A 22,542-nucleotide genomic window follows, 5' to 3' on the forward strand; every position below is an offset into this window, starting at 1 on the left:
TGATTTCCGAGTCCGCCCTTCCACCAAGGAACCGCGTTGCAGGGCTTCCGGTTCCCGTCGGCGGCTTTTAGGAGCCGGGCCCACTTCCGGTTTCGGGCTTCCTGCTTCCGGCGGCGTGCCAAGAGCCTGGAAGGGACCACGTGGGAGGAGCTGGAAGGGCGCTTGACTGCGGGCTGCTCCGCCGGGGGGGCCGGAGGGAGCCTGGTGAGTGGCCTGCTGGGCTCGGGAAGGGCGGGGGGAGACAGTGCCCCTGGGGCATGTGCAAGGTGCCCCTGTGCATGTGTAGAGTGCCCCTGTGCATGTGCAGAGTGCCCCTGGGACATGTGCAAGGTGCCTCTGTGCATGTGCAGAGTGTATCTGGTTTTCATTAAGAGGCATGGAGTGCAGATCCTAGTTCTGCCCCAGCCTGTCCTCTCTTGGAGCAGCGTCCAGTTCCAGGAAGGCTGCTGAGAGCCTGGAGCAGCTTCAGAGGGGGGCGCCAAGGCTGCAGCCTCTGTTGAACATGGTTTTGTTGTCTTCTGAGTAAACACACATAGGACTGCGCTGCAAGATGGTAAGCGATCTGGAAAGCAGGTTGTAGGAGGAGCAGTTAAAAGCGCTGGGTGTGTTTAGCTCAGACCCAAGAAGGCTAAGGGGAGAAGGGCCCAGTCCTGTCCCACTTTCCAGCACTGGTGCAGCCACACTGCAGCTTACGTGGCCACTGAGAATGGTTTCTTGGCCAGGGGAAGGCAATAAATGTTTAAAATAAATAGAAGTATAACTTCAGAGGAGCTAATTTTCCATTGCACGGGCCGTCAAGAGTGTGTTTTTGTTTTTGGTTTTGGTTTGTTTCCTAGTTGCCAGAGATAACTTCTGGTGTTGTGTCAACATGGCAAAAATAAGAGGGAAAGTGTCTCAAGCTGCAGCGGGCAACTCCACAGCTAAATCAGATGATCTCCGTAAGAAGAGGAAAAAGAAGAAAAGACTGTTTTGGAAGAAGGCAGCCAAGCTGGTGCAGGAGAAAATGCAACAGGATTCTCCAAAGGCTGGATGCTTTTTCCCTCCAAAGACTCCCCAGGAAGTTTCGTCAAACTGGAAAGCCTTGAAGGAGGTAAGAAGGAGCAGCAATTCTCTATCTGGGTGTTGCAGATAGCTTTGGACTCGGGGTGCCATGACCCCAGTCTCCAGGAACAGCCAGGAGTCCAACTCAGAGGTGGTCCAATATCTTGATAGCGAGAAGGAAGCAGGCAGTGGGGAGCTCCAGGAATCTGAACTCAGCCCCTCCCCAGGCAGTACTGCCTGAACCAGACTCCCCCATGGGGTCAGAGCCTAACATGCTAGGCCCCTCTTGCCTTTCTCTGCCTACCCGTCAAAGCAGGGAAATGCATCAGGTGAAATCTGACTAAGAGGTGGCCTTGCCTTGAGCCCTGGAGACTGCCCCTTGAAGGATCCTTCCCCTGCAGCAGCAGGGTGGAGCTGGAGAGGGGCTGCTAGAGCAAGGACGCATACCTTTCAGAGATCGTGTAGCTCTGTCCACCAGGCTGCTCCTTGTGGGGCCTTATGTGATGCCAAGGCAGGAGCAATCCCAGCTCAGATCTTCACATGGTTGTGATGTTTGCTGTGGGTGGGGTTGAAGAGGTAGCTGGTACACTTTTCGTGAGAGAGGAGGGCCATAGAAACCAGACAGGAAGCCCCATGGGCTAAAGTTGGACCTATATCTTCGCTTGCCCACCCCTCTTTTAAAGTTGAATGCTGAAATCAAATGTGCTAAATTTTTTTTTTTTAAAAGCTTCTGACACAAAAGGCTGCCAGTTCGGATTCTGCTCTTTGTGTGCCCAACACATACTCCAAGAAGAAGCACGCGGCCAAAAATGGAGGAGCCATCCCCCCAGTTTCCAAGGTGAACGGGACTGGGCAGACCCTGAAATTCAAACCGGCAGAAAAGGCCAGGAAGGCTCAAGCTGAAGCTTGCAATTCTGGACCTGTTGCCAAACCAGAAAGACCTGCGCCTGGAAAGACCTTGAGACAGGCCCAAAAAGATAAGGAAAAGCCCAAAGGAAGCCAAGGGAAGGGCCATATTGAGAGGAAAAAGGGGGATATTAAACACAAGAGGAGGAAAACAGACGAGCAACCGGAGCCAGCACTGGCAGAGTAAGTCCTTCAGGCCGCTGCCCTGTGCCGCCTCCTGCACCCCGATGGATTCCACCTGCTTTCAGCCACTGAGTTTTTGCTTTCCTTCCAGCATCTGGTTTGATGACGTTGATCCCGATGACATCGAAGCCGCATTGGGACCAGAGGCAGCGGAAGTTGCTCGAAAGCAGCTGGACGCCACGAACAGCAAACCCCGGCAGCTGGCAGAGCAGGCACTGGTGAAAGAGAAGGCCTTTGAAGGGTAAGCGTCCCAGCGTGGTGCTATATTGACAGCGTAGGGCTGAGAGCTGCAGCTGCCGTTGGGCGCAGGAGAGAGCAGTTGAGGTGGACACCCAAAGGCTTTGCCAGAGCCTCTTTTGCTGTACACGCTGCAAGAAAGAGACTTGCAGACCCACAGTTCGGGACACACTGTTCTATGGTCAATGCTCATGTAGCGTTTTGTGCAGAATAGGTATGAAGCCCTCACCTGGTGGCCACTGGCATCCCGGGACTGATGACCAATGGCATTGGTTTGATTTTAAAGCTGAAAATGTTGATAGGCAGGTGACTTTTGGCAAGTTACTTTTGTGCTGCTTGGATTTGTACCTCCTTCAAGAGCTCACTCTAGGATTTGGGCCTGGGAGTTGATTTATATGCACCGATAGAGCAAAAAAGAAGCAGTCTACATGAATTGATGCATTGCCCCATCTCAGAACATCAGTGTTGACAGCCGGGATGCTGGACAGCAAGAGGCTGGTTGCCACAACAACTCTCTTCTCTTGCAGCTTGACGAAAGCGGTGGCCATGGACTGCGAGATGGTGGGGGTGGGACCCTCCGGCGAGGACAACATCCTGGCCCGCGTCTCCATCGTCAACCTGTTTGGCAAGTGCGTTTATGACAAGTACGTCAAGCCGACTGAGACGGTGACGGACTACAGGACCGCCATTAGTGGGATTCGGCCCCAGGACTTAAAGACAGGTCAGTGACGTGCTAGTTATCCTGGTTTGGTATTTGGGGTGCCACCTTCTTCTGAGTTATTCCAGGGTCGTTAGGAAAAGGATCCAGGATAAACTTGCTAATATAATACTTCTATGCAACTGTATGATGTGATCACATTTGGAAGACCGCGTGCATCTGTGGTTGCTACAACTCAGAGACAGAGACAGTAGAGGCTAGGAACAGTGCAGAAGAGGGTAACCAAAAATAAGTGCAGTACCTTCCTGAGGTGGGGATAGGTGGGGATTGGACAGATTTCTAGAAGAAAAGACCATCACACCTTACAAGCTGTGAGGGGTATGTACAGCCTCCTGGTTTCAGAAGTAGGCTATCTCTGAATGCCAGATGCAAATGACAGACTACAGGATGCAGGTCTGTTGTCTTGTTTGTGGCCTGAGACATCTATCTGGTGGGCCACTGTGACATCCAAGAAGCTGAACTAGATGGGCCTCTGGCCTGATTCAGCAGGGCTTATATTCTTATTTCTCCTTCTTCCTTTAATCCGTTTAGGGGAGGACTTTAAAGTTGTCCAGAAAGATGTGGCCGACATTCTAAGAGGAAGAATCCTTGTTGGACATGCTCTGCACAATGATTTAAAGGTAGAGAAGTTCATGCCTTGCATTTCAGTGTTGCTACCTGTAGACTCTCAGCCAAGTTGGTAATGCAGTTCCCTTCCCCTGCTACTGATGCACAAGGGTGTGAACAAGGGAGCATCCCACAGGTGTTCCAAGAGTGGCTGCAGGCACACAGAGCAGCAGGAGGGGGATCCCAGGAGTGGGATCCCCACGTACATGCAGCCCCTACAACAGAAACCTCTGACCTTTCAGATTCTGTTTCTCGACCACCCTAAGAAGAAGATCAGAGACACGCAAAGATACAAGCCTTTCAAACAGGCAGTCCAGGTAAGGCCTGAGGGGCTTCCGAGCCACTGATGGGGCATGAAGAAAGCAGTTGTGGGGCATGAAGAACCCATCAAGTTGTCCATCCCTGGTAGCTTTGCAGGTAGTAGGAGGAAATTGACCGCAAGCCACTGCATAAAACACAACAACCTTCTTGTTTCCGCAGAGTGGGAGACCATCCCTGAAGCTGCTCTGCGAGAAACTGCTGAATGTGACGGTGCAGACTTCGGCACACAGTTCGGTAAGTAGCTATTAACTAGGCCCGTTTTGCCAGGTCAAACCATAGCTGCCCAAGGCAGCTCGTGGGCGGCCATTTTGCTGGCAGAGAATCGCTTTTGTCAGCTGAACTAAGCCTTTAAGGGGCGATGAGATGCTGCTTGTATCAACTCTTGTTGCGCGGTCTTTCAGATTCAGGATGCCCAAGCAGCAATGAGACTGTACACAATGGCAAAAAAGCAGTGGGAAGCATCACTCAAAGAAATTCGGAAGGGAAAGAAAGAATAAACCTGGACCTTTTCGTGCCTGGTCTTACTTGCTGACTGGTGGAAGCGTCTGATACTTCAGGGAAGACTGCTTCTGTTTGCCCTGGACTGGTCATCATCTGAGTTGACCTCTCTGTGAAGCTGGCTGCAGAGGTCACTTCAGGTGGCAAGACGGGAGGGGACACCCTTCTCCTGGCATTCAAAAAGAAAAAGGGGAACAACACAGTATGGAGGGCAGGAGAGTGGTGGGAGACTCTCCAGGCCAACACTTGTCTTTCCTCCTCGCTTCCTCCTCCGAGGAGGGCAGCAGCTGGTGCACTGCTGGCTAAGGGGGTGCTGGCATTCAGCATGCTGGGGGGTCTTGAGCTGGTCACACCAGAATAAATCGAAAGCTGCTTGGTTGCTAAACCTAACTCTGTATGCCTCTGTACGGACAAGCGCTTCCATAAGTCTTGAAAGGCAATTGAACTGATTTTGTTACTTGCGATGTAAATAAACATGTCCGCTTTGAGGAACTCTTGATAGACTGCTCACTTTCCCATCAAAGGGGGGCAGATTTCTGTGACACAACCTAGAGATGGTATCAGCAGCTGTGCACTCTGTCCAGGCCTGCTTGGAAAGGACAGAAGACGCAGCTCCTCGTTCCTCCCTCTGCCAATAGCCCTGTGCTCCGATGGGTTCTCCAGCTGGCTTCTGAATTGATCCCTGTTTTGGAAAAAAACTGTGTCCATGGTCCACTGGCCGCGTGTGTATCTTTGAGCCTTGGATGAGTCTCTGCTACTGAATGGGCTTCAGAACATAGACACCCCCTACAGTTTAAACAAACAAACAGCCGACATGCTGCTAATCTGCTTTGTGCAGACCAGTAAAGCTGCCACAGGGTGGATCTATAGAAAGGTGAGCTGTGAGGACACCCTCTTGTTCTCTGGCAACCATGTTTTGGATCCCTGCGTTTATTTTTTCACATTTTTTTAAATACTGCTCTTCCGCCAAGGAGCTTGTGGTGGTATATGTAGCGCCTCCCCTCCTTTTGTCCTCACAACCTGTGAGGTAGGTGAAAGAGGCTGACCCAAGGTCAGCCAGGAAGCTTCCTAGCTGAGCAGGGAGATTTGAACCTGGATCTTCCTGGTCTTAAGTCCAACTCCCAAACCCCTGCACCATCCTGGCTCTCTATGTACCCCCGTGAGACTATTGGAAGTGCCAAAGTCCATTTGATCTCTTCGCTTGACGTTTTACAGTACAAAAAAGGGCCCCTTTCCAATGGATGTGGGCTTTATAATACTGGAAATAAATAATAAAGCTCTTAAAAGTTAGAACTAAAGCAGGAAGGATACACCCCCCCATCCGCTGCTGTGGTTGCATCACTTGTAAAAACTCGGCCTGCTACAGCTACCAGCTGCTTTCTCTGGCGAGGATCCAGAGCATGAAGTGGGAAGGAGCAGCGAGCAGACTTGGGTTTGTCCTTCCAACAGCAGCCCTCTCCCCTGGCGCATGACAAAGGTGCTTTTGAAGCCTTAGGGGAGTTTCAAAGTGGCTCTCAAGGCAGCACCTGTGACTAGAGCTGTCACCTCTCATCCCCCACCTCCAAAAGTACATCTTAGTGAACTAGTCCAAGCCCCTGAATCTGAGTAGCCTTGTGGGTCCAGCTGCTCAGGAACAAGCTACATAAAGTCACTGAAAGACCACTAGAGGAGACTAAAGAGCAGCCATGGGAGAGGCAGATTGAATCAGAGCTGTGGCATTAGAAGGGGTGATCCTTTCTCCAGTTCAAGTTTTTGGATATCCCTCCCCTCCAACTGGGGCTGCAGCTCAGTGGTACAGCACCTGCAGGCGGCTACTACACCATCCTGCCTCTCAAAGTTGGATCCCAGGCGGCCTCTTTAGGTGGGGCAGAGAAAAAATTCAGATACCCTGGACAGCCGCTACCGGTCAGTGCGGAAAGTGGCTTTGGGAAGCAATTTTGGTCAGGGAAACAGAGCTGGGGGTGGTGGTGAGTTTTTTGTTTTGTTTGCTAGTTCAGCCACAAGACCGACTGTAGGATGACAGTTACCCAATTTCATGTTTATTAATTTTCTGAACACAACTCTTTTTATAACAGACACATACAAAACCAAAAATTCTGCAAAGCAAGAGAGTCCTCAACACCGCGGCTGTTTATCTTGCAGTGATCAGCGATAACAAACACAGACGGATCTCCTACAACCACGGTCGATGTCTTATTTGAGGCTAGGCACCCTGCGGGGATGGGGGGGCAAAGACATTTAGAAATCAAGCCTTCCACTGCTTTTCTTCTGCTTGGACTGCTATGGGCCAGGTCTGGCTGCAGGAATACCTGAACTGATGTGCTTGACCAAGGTCATGGTCAGATTAAGCCTTAATCTACCTGACCATTTCCGGGGGGCCCACATTCTAGCACGGGGGGGAGGAGCTTGGAGAAAGGTCAGCTTCTTCCCCCCATCCCCGCAGTTCTCTGGTGGGGTAGGGATCAAATCAGCAGCAATTGGCTTCTTGGACCCCAAGGGGCAACAGAAAAACCTCTTGAAATCAAGAGGCGGGCAACCAGTGCACTTTATTATTTTTCACTTTTTTATCCCATCCTTCCTCAGGGTGGTGCTCATAGTTCCCTCCTTTCGTCCTCGCAACAACCCTGTGAGATAAGCGAGGATGAAGGAGAGAGTGACTGGCCCACCTAGGAGGCGTCACGGCTGAGCGGGGATTTGACCCTGCACCTTCCTGGTCTATGGCCAACTCCTGAACCAAGACACTATCCTGGCTCTCTTGTTCTTTTTTGCTTGTTCCCTTCAGTGAGAGGACAGGGAAGAAAGTGGATAGGGGGATTGTTACAGAGGAGAGCATCCCCACTAAGTGCTGGGGAACTGATTGATACTTCCCTGCTGACCAGGTGCAGAGGGAAGGGGGCACCAGCCAGACTGCTCTCACTACCATCACGTTGTTCTTACGTGGCAGGACCTCAACCATCTATGGACCTCTAACCCTCCAGTAAGGGGAGAAAGGGTTACAGTGTGCATTCACGGTGTTCACCTTGGGTTCTGCAGTCTCGAGAGGGCCTTCTCAGCCAGGGCAATGATCCCCTGCCGGGGGGGGGGGGGGAGAGTGGAGAGAAAACAGTGTCATTGTGTAGGATAATCTCACCTCATTTTTCTTCTTTAAAAGAACAGTTATTTACAACGTGGCTGTTTTGCCCTGTGGCCTCTTACTGGGATATCCACCAAAATTGAGCGTCAGTGTGCAATTCATCTGTGGAACTCCTCACCATATGGTGTGGTGATGGTGTCTGGCCTAGATGCCTTGAAAAGGGGGTTGGACAGATTTCTGGAAGAAAAGTCCATCACAGGTTACAAGCCATGATGGGCATACAGAACCTTCTGGTCTTCGAAGTAGCCTATCTCTGAACACCAGATGGAAAGGAGTGGCAGTGAGATGTGGGTCCTGTGTGCTCCTAGAGGCATCTGGTGGGCCATGGGGAGACCCAGGAAGCTGGACTAGATGGGGCCTTGGCCTGATCCAGCACGGCTCTTTTTAAGTTCTAATGTCCAGGTCAAGTTTTTTAAGGGAATGACACAGAAGAGGAAGTGTGGAGGAAAGAAAATATGGGGGCTATAGTATCTGAGATGCTCCCCACCTGCACACTTCCTCCTTTGCGCCACATCCTTCTTATCAAATCCAGAGGGAGGGGAGTGGTGGTGGCTGGCAGCCCCCCAGGTAAAGAGGCAGCATAAAGAAACAGCAGGTAAAGAGACAAAACACTTTGCAAATGGGGCAGAGCCAGCCTTAGGAGCTACGGGCCCCACTGGAAACACTGGCTGGAAACAGGTTCACAGGCAATGTCTGTAGATCCTTAGGGACAGAAATAACATTTATGACAGACCATCTCTCTCAGGCAGAATGGAAAGCCGTCCAAATGTGTGCTTCAAAAAAATCAAAAAATCAAAACTTTAGATATAGGCTGATGGGTTCTGAGCTGTCTGTGACAGATCAGGAGAGAGATCTTGGGGTGGTGGTGGACAGGTCAATGAAAGTGTCGACCCAATGTGCGGCGGCAGTGAAGAAGGCCAATTCTATGCTTGGGATCATTAGGAAGGGTATTGAGAACAAAACGGCTAGTATTATAATGCCGTTGTACAAATCTATGGTAAGGCCACACCTGGAGTATTGTGTCCAGTTCAGGTCGCCGCATCTCAAAAAAGACATAGTGGAAATGGAAAAGGTGCAAAAGAGAGCGACTAAGATGATTACGGGGCTGGGGCACCTTCCTTATGAGGAAAGGCTACGGCGTTTGGGCCTCTTCAGCCTAGAAAAGAGATGCCTGAGGGGGGACATGATTGAGACATACAAAATTATGCAGGGGATGGACAGGGAGATGCTCTTTACACTCTCACATAATACCAGAACCAGGGGACATCCACTAAAATTGAGTGTTGGGCGGGTTAGGACAGACAAAAGAAAATATTTCTTTACTCAGCGTGTGGTCGGTCTGTGGAACTCCTTGCCACAGGATGTGGTGCTGGCGTCTAGCCTAGACGCCTTTAAAAGGGGATTGGACAAGTTTCTGGAGGAAAAATCCATTATGGGGTACAAGCCATGATGTGTATACGCAATCTCTTGATTTTAGAAATGGGTTATGCCAGAATGCCAGATGCAAGGGAAGGCACCAGAATGAGGTCTCTTGTTATCTGGTGTGCTCCCTGGGGCATTTGGTGGGCCGCTGTGAGATACAGGAAGCTGGACTAGATGGGCCTATGGCCTGATCCAGTGGGGCTGTTCTTATGTTCTTATGTTCAAAAGTGCATGTGAGTTAATGGACCGTAGCACATTTTAACATGGCTTAAATTGTAAGGAAGCCAACAGGCACACAAACAAATGTGTAGGTGACGTTTGAAAAGGAAATCGTTGCAAATCCAGTAGTTTCAGTCCGGAGAAATGACTGAATAAAAATATTAATTTTATGTGGGTTTTTTGCCCTAGCGTGGGGGGCCCTTAGGCACAGGGAGCAATTGGTCCAATTGATTTAAAGCAGGCCCTGAAAGGGGGTGCTGCTTGACACACTGCCTTAGATACTTGAAGGTCTTCAACCAGGCCTGACAACATCGGGATGGTCCTAGTCATAGAATCATAGAGTTGGAAGAGACGTAATAGGTCATCTAGTCCAACCCCCTGCATTAGGCAGGAAGTTTAGTCAAGAAAGGTTCCTTTCTTGAAGGACCCACTGTTATCTCTTACCCCTGGATGTTTTTGCTTACCAAACTGGAGGTAAACCTATCCTTGATTTCAACCAGCATCTCGGCAATGCCGTAGGAGATCATCTCTTCCACAATGTCACCTGCAATTCAATGGGATGGCAGGAATCAGCCATCAACTGTTATTTATGTCTTGGTCCAAATATGGAGGCTCATGCCCCACGGGACAGCCAGGACTGGGGGAGCAGGGGCTGAGAAGGGAAGCTCTACCGTGTTTGGACATCTCGTCGAGCAGCACGCAAATCTCTTCCACCACTTCTGGATCCTCACAGTGCAGCTGGTAGCAGTCCTTGAGGAGGCCCATCCCACTGCCCCTTTCGTTCGTGCTGATGAATCGGAAGCCAGGTAGCTCTGGAAAGAGGGAGGCAGACCTTTAAGCAGAGGGGACATCCCCTCCCTTACAGCACTTTTGCAACACCTGGAAGCAGAGTACCTTAGGACTGCACTCAAAATCAAATAACACAATGGCTCCCTGTCCCAAAAGGGCTCAACAGAAAAAGATGCAGAAGAGACACCAGCAAACAGCCATAGAAAAGACACTGCGCACTGTTATCTGGTGTGCTCCCTGGGGCGTTTGGTGGGCCGCTGTGAGATACAGGAAGCTGAACTAGATGGGCCTGTGGCCTGATCCAGTGGGGCTGTTCTTATATTCTTATGTTCTTATGCGCAGGGTGAGGAGGGCCAGTTACTCTCCCCCTGCTAAATCCCCCTGCAGCACCCTCCATTTTGCTCCAGGCTCTCACCAGATGCCCTTAAGAGGGCTGCCAGGGCCAGACACGCATTCTTGGCCAGCACTGGCCTGTCCCGGTGTAGCCGCAGAGCCTCCAGTAGAAGCAAGGCATAGGGCTCGTAATTTGCTTCATCTACACAACCTGGTCGGAGAACGCAGAAAAGCAAAAATGAAATCAACTGCCGCAGTGCTTTTTAAAATACAGCACGACCTCTTTATCCGCGGGGGATCCATTCCAGGACCCACCATGGATACACAAACCCGCGCCACTTCCGGTTTGATGAGCCAACTGGGAGTGGCTTCCCCTCCCCACCAGCATCTGCGGGGAGTCCAATTCACAGCTCCACAGATCCCGGTGATGCACCCTATATATAAAATACGCCCAGAACTCTCCCAAAATGGTAGTTTCCATCTGAAGGGGGAAATGGGACGCATTTTGAAGATGTAGAAACATGGTTGGCTTCAGTCAGTGATTTTTAAACTTCCCATCAGCCTCCCTTGGTTGATTTGCCTGCCAGCAAACAGCAGCTCACTGGCCACAGAATCCATATGGAGTGGAAGACCTTTCCAGGTGTGCGCTACTGCTGGAAAGCAGTGCTGCTAAGGTCTTTCTCAGGGTAACTTGGGGGTTAGCCCATCCATAAGACCCAATGAGGGCTGCTGGAGGGCATTTGCCATCATTGCACCCTGTATTTTCAGCTCCACATTTTCAATGGTGGTTGAGCTAGGGGTGATGTGACCCACCTGAAACTGGCTCGCGACCCACCTAGTGGGTCCCAATTCACAGTTTGAGAAATGCTGTTTTGGACAACGTGTCTGCTATGCCCCATCTTCTCAGCGAGGAGGCCCAGGGGTTCCGAGGAACACATGTGAATAAGGTCCACCTGACCAGGTTGCCTCACACTGAATAAAGTTCTCTCCTCCCCCACTACTATGGATTGTACACTCACCGTGGAGACACAGGGCCCAGAAAGCAGAGCAGGCCGACTCCACCACTTCTCCTTGTTGGAGGTGCATTTGCAGAACTCTAAAGACAACCTCCAAGCTGTATCTCACTGGGAGTTCAGCCATGCTGGGCACTAAATCGACAAAAAAGGACAACATTCAGGTTGGCCAGGAGACATAGTGCCAGACGGTCCTTGTGAGGCCCTCCCCGTGGATTTCATGATCTGCAGAAGTCAGTATCCACTGGATCGGACACCCCGTGGTGTCCACTTTACCAGGGCCTGCCTGTCCATGAGACCAGCTGAGCCAATGGCCTTAGGCAGTGGTTTAACAAGGACACCTTCCTCCACTGCTCCTCCTCCCTGGATTTGAAAAGGAAGTGAGGAATGGATCAAGAGAGGAAGTGTGGAGGAGAGAAACCGGTGCTTCTGTTGTATTCTCGATACATACCGTTGACCACCAGGCTCCAGATAAGCCCACAGCAAGCCAGACAGATCTCACTGTTCTCCGCAAAATTGCCCAGAATGGTCAGGATGTCCGGGAAGATATTGGCTTTCCTCAGGGCCTCCGCAGCTACTTCTGATAAGGAAAGGAGACGAGATGAGCTGGGCGATAGCGACACAGTCACAGGATGGCTTATATCGCACCTCTGGTAGGCAGCCAATTTATAAACAGTGGCTGTGGAATGAAGGGGTACAGAGAGGCTTCCATTTATCTCTGGTGGTGCCCCAGCCAGCTCTGTCATTTCTCCCTCTGCTCCTTGGATCTGCAGAGGCTGGAGCAGAAGTGTGGAGAAATGGAGAGAAGAGTGGATGGCTAGACTAGAGCGTCGGCATTCTAGCCCTCCTCCTCACTTCCTCTTTCACCTCCCTCTTCCATTTCCAATCCAGGAAGGGGGAGCAGTGGAGGCACATATGGGTGGATGCAGGTGGGCATTCCCTGCTAATCTCCTGCCTCGGTCTCCTGCCAACAGTCTCCATTGGCCTCACTGATGAGCCAGTCCTGAATCGCAGACATTATTTTCCATACCCTGGCCTTAACCCTTCTCCCTCCGATGGACTCCAGGCCATGGAAACGGGAGGCGAGTGACCAGACCGAAAGTGGAACTAGCGGGGGCGAACGCCTGGTGTCTTGCACCCAACCTTTTGGGCTGGTAGACTCACCGTTGCTGGACACCATCATGAACAAAGTGCAGACCATCTCCATCACCCGCTCGTTGCTGGAATGCGCCTTCATCGAGTTCAGCATGCAACTGAGGACGTGTTCGCAGACCAGCATTTCCAGATTCAGGCTCTTCCCCACCGCTGCAAAAAGCAACAACACTGTTTTAAAACACAACTTTCAGGAGTATAGTGGGCCCTCTGTATCTGTGGGGGATCAAGACACAGCAATGGCGTAGCTAAGGAGAGGGCTGGAGGGGTCAATCGCCCCGGATACCATGTCCTGGAGGGAGGTATCGGGAGGGTGCCTTTCGGAGGCCTTCCGAGATGTGGGGAAGCTGCGCATGGCCTCCCCAAGCCTTGGAAGGCCTGCTGGAGGCCTTAGAAAGGCACTTCTGGTTTCTGCTAAAACCAGAAGTGCTAAACTAAAAGCAATTCTAAGGCCTCCGACAGGTCTTCTAAGGCTTGGGAAGGCCATGCATGACCTCCCCACACCCTGGACCACAACCCAGATGGTGTTCTGGATGTCTGGTCCCCAGAGGGGAGGTTAAAAAAATGTTTTGACCCCAGGTGCCTGATCCCTTAGTTACGCCACAGAGTCACAACCATAGATTTGGGCACAGCTGTCCAGGGGTGGCATTAAAAAAAAAGTGATTGAAACTGCACTGGCTGCGGAAATGTGCGTGAGAACATAAGGACTGTGTGACACCAGGGTGGACCCCAAGTGTCGCTCGTCACCCTACCTCTGCCAGTGACCTCCAGCAGCAAAGAGAATGCAGCTAACTGTATCTCGGGTGAATCAATGTGGGTCTTCATGGCACAAGTCACAGGGTCCATAAGTAGTGCTTGGAGGACTGGGATACTGACTGTGGGGGGAAGAAACAGCAGCTGCTGTTTTTCAGTTCTTTGGTCACGGATGATCCATCACTGCTGTCCATGCTAGTTTCCATTTTTTTTTACCATCCCTGATGTGTGGGTGGTTAGGTACCGAAGGGGCCAAGAGGTGGGTGGAGGGTGGGCAACGGTGGGTTGGACCACAGCCCTAACCAGGGGTGGCCACCATCCCAGACAAGGCTAACTAAAGCCTTGAATCGGAGTGGGCTGCAATCCTATACTCACTTACCTGGGAGAAAGTCCCATTAAACTGAATGGGACACTTCTGAGCAGCATGCATCGGCTGGCGATTTCAGTGGCTGTCCCCTGGTTCTGAGAGAGGGAAAATAACACTCCCCCTATCCACTCTATCCATCCCATGTTTAATTTTGTGCATCTCAATCACGCCCACCACCATCACAAACACCCCGGTCCCTTCTTTCTAGACGGCAGAGCCCCAAACACTGTAGCCTTTCCTCGTAAGGGAGGTGCCCCAGCCTGACCGTCATTTTGGTCACTCTCTTCTGCACTTTCTGCAGCTCCACTTTAGAAGTCTCCCTTTTAGAAAGCAGACGAGGACCCTGTTATCTGTGTCCCTTACTGTTCATCACCCCAGGACTTTGTGTGCAAGGCAGAGTAAAAATGGAAAAATAGGGAAGGAAGCGGAAGCGACGGTCGTGTCCAAGCGTACCCTTGGCTTCTTTCAAGAGCCGAATCAGGCGCTCGATGCTCTTCTCCTGAGCTTCCTCTACGTCCGAGTAAGACACCATAAATTCTGCAGAAAAGAAAAACCGTTTGGCAGCCCTCCCTGTGATCTTTCTTGCACAAAACAAGGCCAACAGGAAACCTTCTGAACTGTGGTTTTGCAAGACATGCCTGTCAACGCACAAGACTTGGTGCCATCTGAAAACATCAGTCCAACCATTTCCTCCTCTGCCGTCTCCCACAGACTCACTTGGAAGGAATGCCTGCTGCTGCGTAGCGTTTAGGAGCGTGAAAAAGGAGCTGGAAGCACAGGTCTCGAATCCCAGCCCCACCACGAACCCAAAGCAAGTTGAACATGTGACCTACTCCTGGGGGGTGTGGGAGCTCAGCTCCCCTCTGCCTTCACAGCACATTAGAAAGAGACCCCCCAATTCTGCCTTGCTCTTTCACCCAGCATACGTTCTATTTACAGTATCACTTGTACATTTAACAATCGAAAGTTGAATGAGTGATTCTCCATTCCACCACCACCCCCCAACGGTCCCAATCTAGACCGTCCACCAGTCACCACCCCCACAGATGTTGGACCCCACCTGAGAGTCCAATGCAGCTCAGAGACTGCTCCTTGTCTGTTGCGTCCCTTCCTATTGACAAAGAAGTCCAAAGCCTCTCACTCAAAGGGACCTTCCTGGCATTCAGGGCCGGCTCTAAGCCTAAAGGACCAAGCGCTTCCAACTGGGCTTTGTGCCTAAGGGCCCAAGTCTTCTCAAATACACATAGCAACACATTGCAGCTGACATTTTGAATGTGTTTTTTTTTCCTAAACAAAAAAATAAAATTAATCTGTGTACTAAATCATTTCACAGGCTTTACCTAGAATGGTCTGGATCCCCCCGTCAAAGATGATCTTGAGTATCCCTGGCGGCAGAGGCTTCGGCCTCTTGATGAGGGAAGATCCAGCTAGAATCAGACACTCCGTAACGAATGGCTCGACCACCAGTTCCCTATAGCCGGCAGCAGAGAAAGCGGCCAGTTTGATTCAGGCAGGTGGGACCGGACTCAGAAGTGGCAGCCTGAGGCGGGTGGTGGCAACCTGGCCACTGCTGTTTTGCTGGAAGGCTCAGCCCCACATGGTTTGGGCAGCAGCCAGAGGTGTCCCAGGGGAGGTCACTCCCACTGGTGACTGTGGCTTTGCAGGGACTGCTTTGGTCAAGCCCCCCCCCAATCTTCAGCAGCCCCCCCAAGACGTCTACCCCTCCGCCTGCTCTCCCTGCCACGGCACTCCCTCCCCTTGTGACTTCACTGTCAGTAAGGAATTTGCTGACCACTGGGGGGGGGGGACGACACAAAACTGGAGCTCACTGTGCTGTGGGCCTCAGGTCAGGAGAGATCTTGAGCATCAGATGCAGGAGAGTAGACAAAAGGGTGTTATTCTGTTTCATAGCAACCAGAGCATCCTCCAGGCCACTGGGTTTCTCCCGAATCCCCTGCAGGACAGCTAGGGCTTTTCCTCCCTGAAGACAAGCACAAAAAAAGACGACGCATTTGCAGAGGAACCAAAAAGGATCTGGGAGAGACAGGAAGGTAGCTGAAGCTTTGCATTCAGTCCACAATTTGCTTAGGGGGAGGCAAGCACTTCAAAGGGGTCAGAGAAAACCCAGGATGGGTGTAGCGGTTCAGGAGCTGGACTTAGACCTGATTCAAATCCCTGCTCATCCACGAAGTTTCCTGGGTGACCTTAGGCCAGTCACTCTGTCTCAGCCTCATATAGCTCACAGGGCTATTGCGAGGACAAAAGGAGGGAAGGAACCATTGTTGGCGTCAAGGAACAGGCAAAAAGTTGGCTATTGAGTCTCCCCCCTCCGCCCCTGCCGACAGCCAGAATTAAGCTTGGGAGGGTCAATGAGTTGCTGCTCCGGCCCAGGTCTACCCACTGGCTGGGCACAGAGCCTTTCGGATAACTCCCTCTCAAACAAGGGCCACTCGAGTGCCGTCAGGAGAAGGACGTACTTTGAAAAAGCGGAAATTCATCATGTCAAGCAGGACGCAGCCGAGGGACCAGATGTCAGACTTGTCGCTGAAGCAGAACTGGAGGGCTTCTGGGGCCATCCAGGCTCTGGCGCTGGGCTCTGCAGGAAGAAAGAGGGGAGAAATGGGATTGCTCTGACACTCTGCAGTTTTCCCTTCCTTGCCAGGGGGATCGCTTAAAAGCACATCATCTGACAAGGGGCAACCGTTCTGTCAAATGTGGAAAAATGGCAGGGGTGTGCCACTAGAGAAAGTGGCACTGCCTTGGCACTGGATGGTGTTCTGCTTGCACCCCCTGGACATCTGTCTACTAAACTGAAATTTACTAAACTAATTCCATGTGCTTTTCAGAGAAGCAAACTAAGCCTGTTCAATGTCCTGGTGACAGTGTCCTGGTGCCATTATCTCTCTCTCTTGAAATAAACATGTCATCATAAAGCATGTTTGGGTTTGTTTTTAAACCCTTTTGCTTACATTTTTAAAGCACCCTCCGCTAAGAACAAGGCCGCCGATACCTTACAAAGCAGACCACTCCCCCTACCTTCTCCCACTCGGATCCCCCACCGCATCTCATCAGTCATCAGGGCTTCGCAGCTGAAATCACAAAGCTTGAAAGACGCCTCGCCAACAACCAGGATGTTGGATGGTTTGATGTTTCTGGAACACACCATCAGTGTTTTTTGCTAGCATGTCAAGCTGACTTAACAGCAGCTGGTGGCCATAAGCACCTCTCTCCAGGCTGGCTTCCTTAATAGGATTCTGTTTTTCGTGGTACAAACAGAAATAATTAAAGAAGCGGCCACGAAATCAACCGGCGTGTCTCCTCACCTGTGCAAAATGTTTTGTTGATGGATGTAAACCAAAGCATCCACCATCTGCCCCAGGAACTTCCGGATCACCTACAGACAAAAAAAAGATATCTAGAAGATAACACCCAGGGAGAGAAATGCGCTATCATGCCCTAAGAACATCAGAAGAGCCCCCCTGGATCAGCCCGAAGGCCCATCTAGTCCAGCTTCCTGCATCTTAAAGTGGCCCACCAGATGCCTGAGAGCGCATTCTGAGGTGATCTACTTCTAGAACGAGGAGGTGGCATGTACCCATCATGGCTTGTAACCAGTGAACCCCAGAGGGCAGGTCTCAGATGGTAAAGGATCTGTCTGCAAGTCACAGTTTTTATTTATTCATTCAATGTAGCACCCAGGAAGAATTAATGGTTTTCAGTGTAACCAACTGGTGGGGGGGTGCAGATCAAATAATGAATGTATTAATCAGCGGTGGAGCTGGCAGAAGGTCCCAGGTTCAATTCCAGGCACCAGCTAGTGCTGGGCTTGGTACAATTTACCCCCTGCACTCTCCTCTCATGGGCCCTGGTGAGATCAGAAAATGTAAGACCCCAGGAAACTTTTGGGCTCCCTCCTTTGGTTCCCAGGCCCCCTTTTAGACCCTGGGCCTGGGTACAATTTACCCCCTGCACCTGCCTCTCACGGGCTTTATTAGGTGGCATTCATTTGCTCAGGCAATGCTTAGCTGCCACAAATACTATCTGCCCAGTGGCAAGCAGAGGGGCTGGATGTCCTTTCTTGGAGGCCTGGATCCACTAACCAAGGACCACTTGGGACAGAGCTCGTCTCTTCTAGAGCATCCCCTTTGCTTTCCAATGCGAGACGCAGCTTCTAAAGGCTCTCTCTTCCAAACACTTTCAAGCCCTCAGTTTCCCCTCTTGTAGACTTTCCCGTCCTCTCCCTTTTTTGTCCTTCTTTCATATGTGGTTTGCTGGTTGTATGACGACAACGTTGTGTTTGACTACAAGTTGTGTGTGCGCGTGTGGGAAGTGCTATACAAACAAAATGGTGCTCTTTATTTACCAGGTCTGGAAATTTCTCACACTGCTGCCTCCTGGCCTTGATCAGAGACGAAAGGTCCCCTCTGTTGGAGTGAGGCATCACCAGGCAAAGGAAGACAGATGAGATCTGGAAGAGGAGGGAGGCAAAAGGACCACATCACTTCAGAGGGTTTCAGGTTGCTAAGCCTCCACCCCACTGCCACCCCTCCCAATCAAGAAAGAACCAGCTTGAGCCTTGCCAAGCAAGGTGGCTCCACTGGGCTTAGGACTGTGGCACCCACAGATGCCATTTTTGTTCTTGCCTTATTGTCCCAGGTAATAAACAGCTCTTTGTAGGCACAGATGCGCGGATGGTCCATTTTCAGCAGGTCCATGGCCTGCAGGGGAAGGCAGGAGGTCAAGAAAACAGGGCCAACAAAGAGGAGTTCAAAAACGGCAGAACAACTGGAGCTGGTAAATTTCTCCTCCTGCTGGCACCTGCCCAGTTCAGTGCACATCTCGCCAAGCCCCGCTGAGGCCAAGGCGGGTGGAGGAAGGCCAGGTGGCCGTTTGTAAAAAGAATTAAATATGCAGGCAAGATCCAGCTCTGATCAGATGCGTGAGATCAGTTGCTCTGTTGGGTAGTGTCATGGATATGTACAGTTCAGGCCTAGTAGCATTGCAAGGCCTGAACCAAGCTAAAACAGTAACCCAGAAGTGGCTTGCATTTCCTAGCTGCTAGGATTTACATCTCAATGGAAGGTGATTATGTAGCACCTAGGCAGCCAGAAAGACGCCCATCAAGGATGGAATGCAGCTGCAGATCTCCAGGGGGAGGGAAGAGGAGAGGGCGAGCTTCTAGCCCCACTTCTGGAGGACAGGGTCTTTGTTCCTTGTCTCCTGGTGAGAGAAGTGGTGGGTGCACATCCTGCCCCGCCAGGACCATGTGGCCATAGGTAACTGGCCTGAGGATCTACAAAAGAAGCTGACCCAGGTGAGGGTTAGGAAATAATAGAGTTAGCCAGTTAGCTTTGTTGTTTTATGCTGTTATGTTTCCTAGAAGTTTTATGCCTCTAGCATTTGCTGCCTTTTGTAACTTTTAGTAACCCTATGTATTTAATAAAGTAGAAAATCTTTTTACCATGTTGGTTCATTGTCTGTTGGGGACAAAGGTTCGGAATCCTGCCTAGCCGTTCAGCAAGCTACCAAAAATCCTCATTGTGGACTAGTAACTTGAGGACTGAGACTTTAAGTAAAGAAAGTGCTCAGTGCCTACAAGGGATACAGTTAAGCCTAGAGGGTCTTGGTTTCCCTGGACTGAGGCACTGGCTCTTACAGGGTGGTGGCAGTACTACCGAACAGGGATATTTGAGGGCTCGAGGGTTCAGAACCAACAACTCTGAGCACCCAAAACCCTGGGAGTGAGACCCGAGTGTACGACAGGCAGCCAAAGTCCGGGGAGCGAAGCTAACCTCTCGGAGGGCGTCGTTGGCTTCCTTCTCATCCGTGCATTCGACCTGCGACAAAAAGACAGGGGTGTCTGTTTGCAAAAGGCGAACACACTGAAAACGAGCCAGTCTGTGCAGGTGGTTCCCCCACTGAATGCGGGAAGACAACAGTCAAAAAAAATTTATTTAAAATAAATAATTAGAAGCACCATTCTTCAAACAAACAAACAAACAAACAAACAAACAAACAAACAAACAAACAAACAAACAAACAAACAAACAAACAAACAAACAAACAAACAAACAAACAAACAAACAAACAAACAAACAAACAAACAAACAAACAAACAAACAAACAAACAAACAGTCTTCCCTGGATTCCTGGTTCCAAAGTTGTAGGGCTACCTTGGGAGGTACAGGCCAGGAAAGCGGTTAGCACATTAAACAGGTCAAGGAAGGCAACAGATATGTGTGTGTGCAGATGAGATCAGGGAAGTGGTGCTCAGGAAAGGAGCCCCGTTGCCCAATTTAAACTGGAAGCCGGGAGGGGGTCCCCCATCCACGAGTCCATTTGAGGCGTGGCGAGCTGGCAAATGGGTAGGCGGCACCTATCCACCTGCCTCCATTGCTCTGCCTTTTCCCACTCATTGGATTTGAAAAGGAAGAGGAGAACAGGGCGGAAGAGGAAGTGTGGAGGAGAGGAGACCGCTCTAGCCCACCACGCTCCTTCCACACTTCCTCTTCTGCCCCGTTTCTCTCTTCCTTTCCAAATCCCCAAAGCAGAGAAGCACCCCTCCTGCCGATATGTCACTGAAATCATAATCCCCATTGGCCTCACAGAGAGATCGGCCCTGGAATGGAAGGGAATGCCTGGGAACTCTCCAGTGGTGGCTACACTCCTTTTCTGGTGGGGTTTACGGCAATTCTGCAATGTGAGATAATTGACTCCTGACGGCGCATTGTTCTTTCAGACAACAGTTCAGTGGGAAACTGCAACTGGTGGCCATGGGAAGTGCCTTTTCCTTTCTCCCACACCGCTCACCTTTTTCAGAATGTATTTCTTACGGCTGCCATTTTTTTCTACCTCCGTTTTGGATTCCAGCACCAACATCATTCCGATAGGTCCAGAGTCCAGTTGCTTCATAATCTGTTAATAGGAATAAACGTGAATAAATTGAGGGGCCGGGGAAGCCACCTTGGGGGGGGGGCAACCTCAAAGTAAGAGCAATCATTGCATGGAAAATTAAGCAGGGGGTGGATAGAGCAGATAAAGGGCTGTTCTTTTCCCTCTCGCACAACGCCAGAACCAGGGGAAATCTGCTAAAACTGAGTGGTGGGAGAGTTAGAACAGACAAAAGGAAGTATTTCTTTACCTAGTGTGTCATTACCCTGTGGAACTCCTTGCCACAGGATGTGGTGATGGCACCTGAAGGCCTTCCATTGCATGGAAGCCCCCACTTCAAGACAAAACAAAAAATGTACAGAAGTAAAATGTACGAATACACTCACACACACACACACACGCACGGTGCCCGTAAATAAATCCAGAGTACATTGCAGCAGACTCTGCCCAGAGTTTAGGAGGAATTGCTGTGCCCCTCCAAGGATCGTATTCACACATTACACAGTTATAGTTATGTTGTAAATCAGGAAGTGATGCTTTTAGGCCTTGAGGAGGCACATGGCCTCCCCGGCCCTCAGAAGAGCCTCCAGGCGCAACTGGAGCACAGCTCTGGTCACATTCGGTTGAGCGGGCCACAGGCTTGCCACAGGCCGGGGTTTGGAGACCCCCTGGGCTAGACTGTCACCCCAGTGAGCCCCTTGCAGACTGTTCCACTGAGCACATACAAAAGACAGGCTTCAAGAACCCCCTTTGCTCCCCAAAAACCTCCTGGAGTCCTCCGATTTTCTCTTCCCCATGGGGGGGCAATGCCCCCTGCCTCACCCTAGGCCTCAGGTGACTTCTCACTCAGTTCCCTCCCACCCTATTCCCAAGTCCCTTCTATTCCCCACTGACAACCTATGTCCTCTCAAACCCCTCCCAAGATTGAGAATGGGGGGGAGGGCTCAGACTTTTGTTGAACCCCTTTTCATGCCCCTCCACCACTTCAGTCTGATTCTCCCCTTCCCAAACCTCTGGCCCCCTCCCCAAAGCCCTGCCCCCTCCCCAATCCATTCCCCCTCCTTTCCCAAAGACTCTGAGCCCTCCCCTTAAATCCTTGCTCCCCAAGCCTTACCCCCACCCCATCTCAATCCATTTCCCCCCCCTTTTCCAGTCTCTGAGCCCTCTCCCACCCCCAGCCTTGCCTTACCCCCTCCCCACCTCGTATTTCTCCATGGCTGAGCAATGGTGAGGGAGGGGCAGTGGAACAAACAGCTTCCCCCCCCCCGTCTAACTGCCAGGAATCATCCCTTCCCTCCCCAGCCCCCTCCCCTTTTTCCCACCCGTTTTCTTAGCCCCCCTCCTCCTGACTCCCCAATCGCTCCCACCCCCTCCCCATTTCAGGGGTCTCTTTACCCCCCCCCCCACTTTTCCCCTCCAAGTCTTTCCATCCCACTCCCGCAATAGGGGACACCCCCCGCCCCTTCATTTTACAGATGGCAGGAAAAGTGGCATATAAAACATCGTTATCGTGATGATAACATCATCATCTTTACTTCCCAGGAAGTCCCATTGACCCCCATGGGATTTACTTCTGAGTAGACACGCCAAGAGCTAGAATGGGATGTTAGAGCCTTTTGCGGTGCTAGGCAAATAGATTCCCCTTCCCTGGGCTGGGGCTTTGCTTGGGAGCCAACGTGCCTGCCAAACCAGGTGTCAGCCTGAAACCCTCGACCCGCATCCCGATCCTACACGTGTGCGTGTGAACTCAGCTCCAGGGACTGGCTGGGAGCGGGTGGCAGGCAGGCAGGCTTCCACTGGAAGCAGAGCCTGCCTGCAGACCTGCAGGCTTGCACGCCTCCCTGGGGCCCGGGTTGGGTTTACTCGCGAGGAGGGGGCTCGATCCGAGGAAGGAGGCGCCCGGGAGGCGCACGGTGCCTTTAAGGACTGGCCTACGTGGCAGTCTGGAGGCGAGTGCAAC

General features: G+C 51.3%; 2 protein-coding genes across 2 annotated transcripts; one reads left to right on the forward strand and one right to left on the reverse strand.

Moving 5' to 3' along the window:
* Positions 1–122: 122 nt before the first annotated feature.
* On the forward strand, positions 123–4,970 carry REXO4 (REX4 homolog, 3'-5' exonuclease). Its single transcript, XM_066610751.1, has 9 exons — positions 123–204; positions 837–1,090; positions 1,769–2,130; positions 2,222–2,371; positions 2,895–3,088; positions 3,617–3,705; positions 3,934–4,008; positions 4,172–4,246; positions 4,414–4,970. The coding sequence occupies exons 2-9, from the start codon at positions 869–871 to the stop codon at positions 4,507–4,509; spliced, it is 1,263 nt and encodes a 420-aa protein (XP_066466848.1). The 5' UTR covers positions 123–204; positions 837–868; the 3' UTR covers positions 4,510–4,970.
* Positions 4,971–6,591: 1,621 nt separating this feature from the next.
* Positions 6,592–20,906, reverse strand: STKLD1 (serine/threonine kinase like domain containing 1). Its single transcript, XM_066610887.1, has 20 exons — positions 20,833–20,906; positions 20,502–20,606; positions 19,484–19,528; positions 18,335–18,409; positions 18,055–18,159; positions 17,015–17,085; positions 16,728–16,843; positions 16,169–16,287; positions 15,521–15,672; positions 15,032–15,162; positions 14,145–14,228; positions 13,324–13,446; positions 12,584–12,724; positions 11,871–11,999; positions 11,426–11,554; positions 10,489–10,617; positions 9,956–10,096; positions 9,749–9,828; positions 7,530–7,579; positions 6,592–6,722 (listed from the first exon to the last, which is right to left on the reverse strand). Exons 2-20 carry the CDS (start codon positions 20,571–20,573, stop codon positions 6,704–6,706), a joined length of 1,911 nt encoding a protein of 636 aa, XP_066466984.1. The 5' UTR covers positions 20,574–20,606; positions 20,833–20,906; the 3' UTR covers positions 6,592–6,703.
* Between the last annotated feature and the right edge of the window lie 1,636 nt (positions 20,907–22,542).

Source organism: Tiliqua scincoides, chromosome 16 (genome assembly GCF_035046505.1).
Source record: "Tiliqua scincoides isolate rTilSci1 chromosome 16, rTilSci1.hap2, whole genome shotgun sequence".
Lineage (NCBI taxonomy): Eukaryota > Metazoa > Chordata > Lepidosauria > Squamata > Scincidae > Tiliqua > Tiliqua scincoides.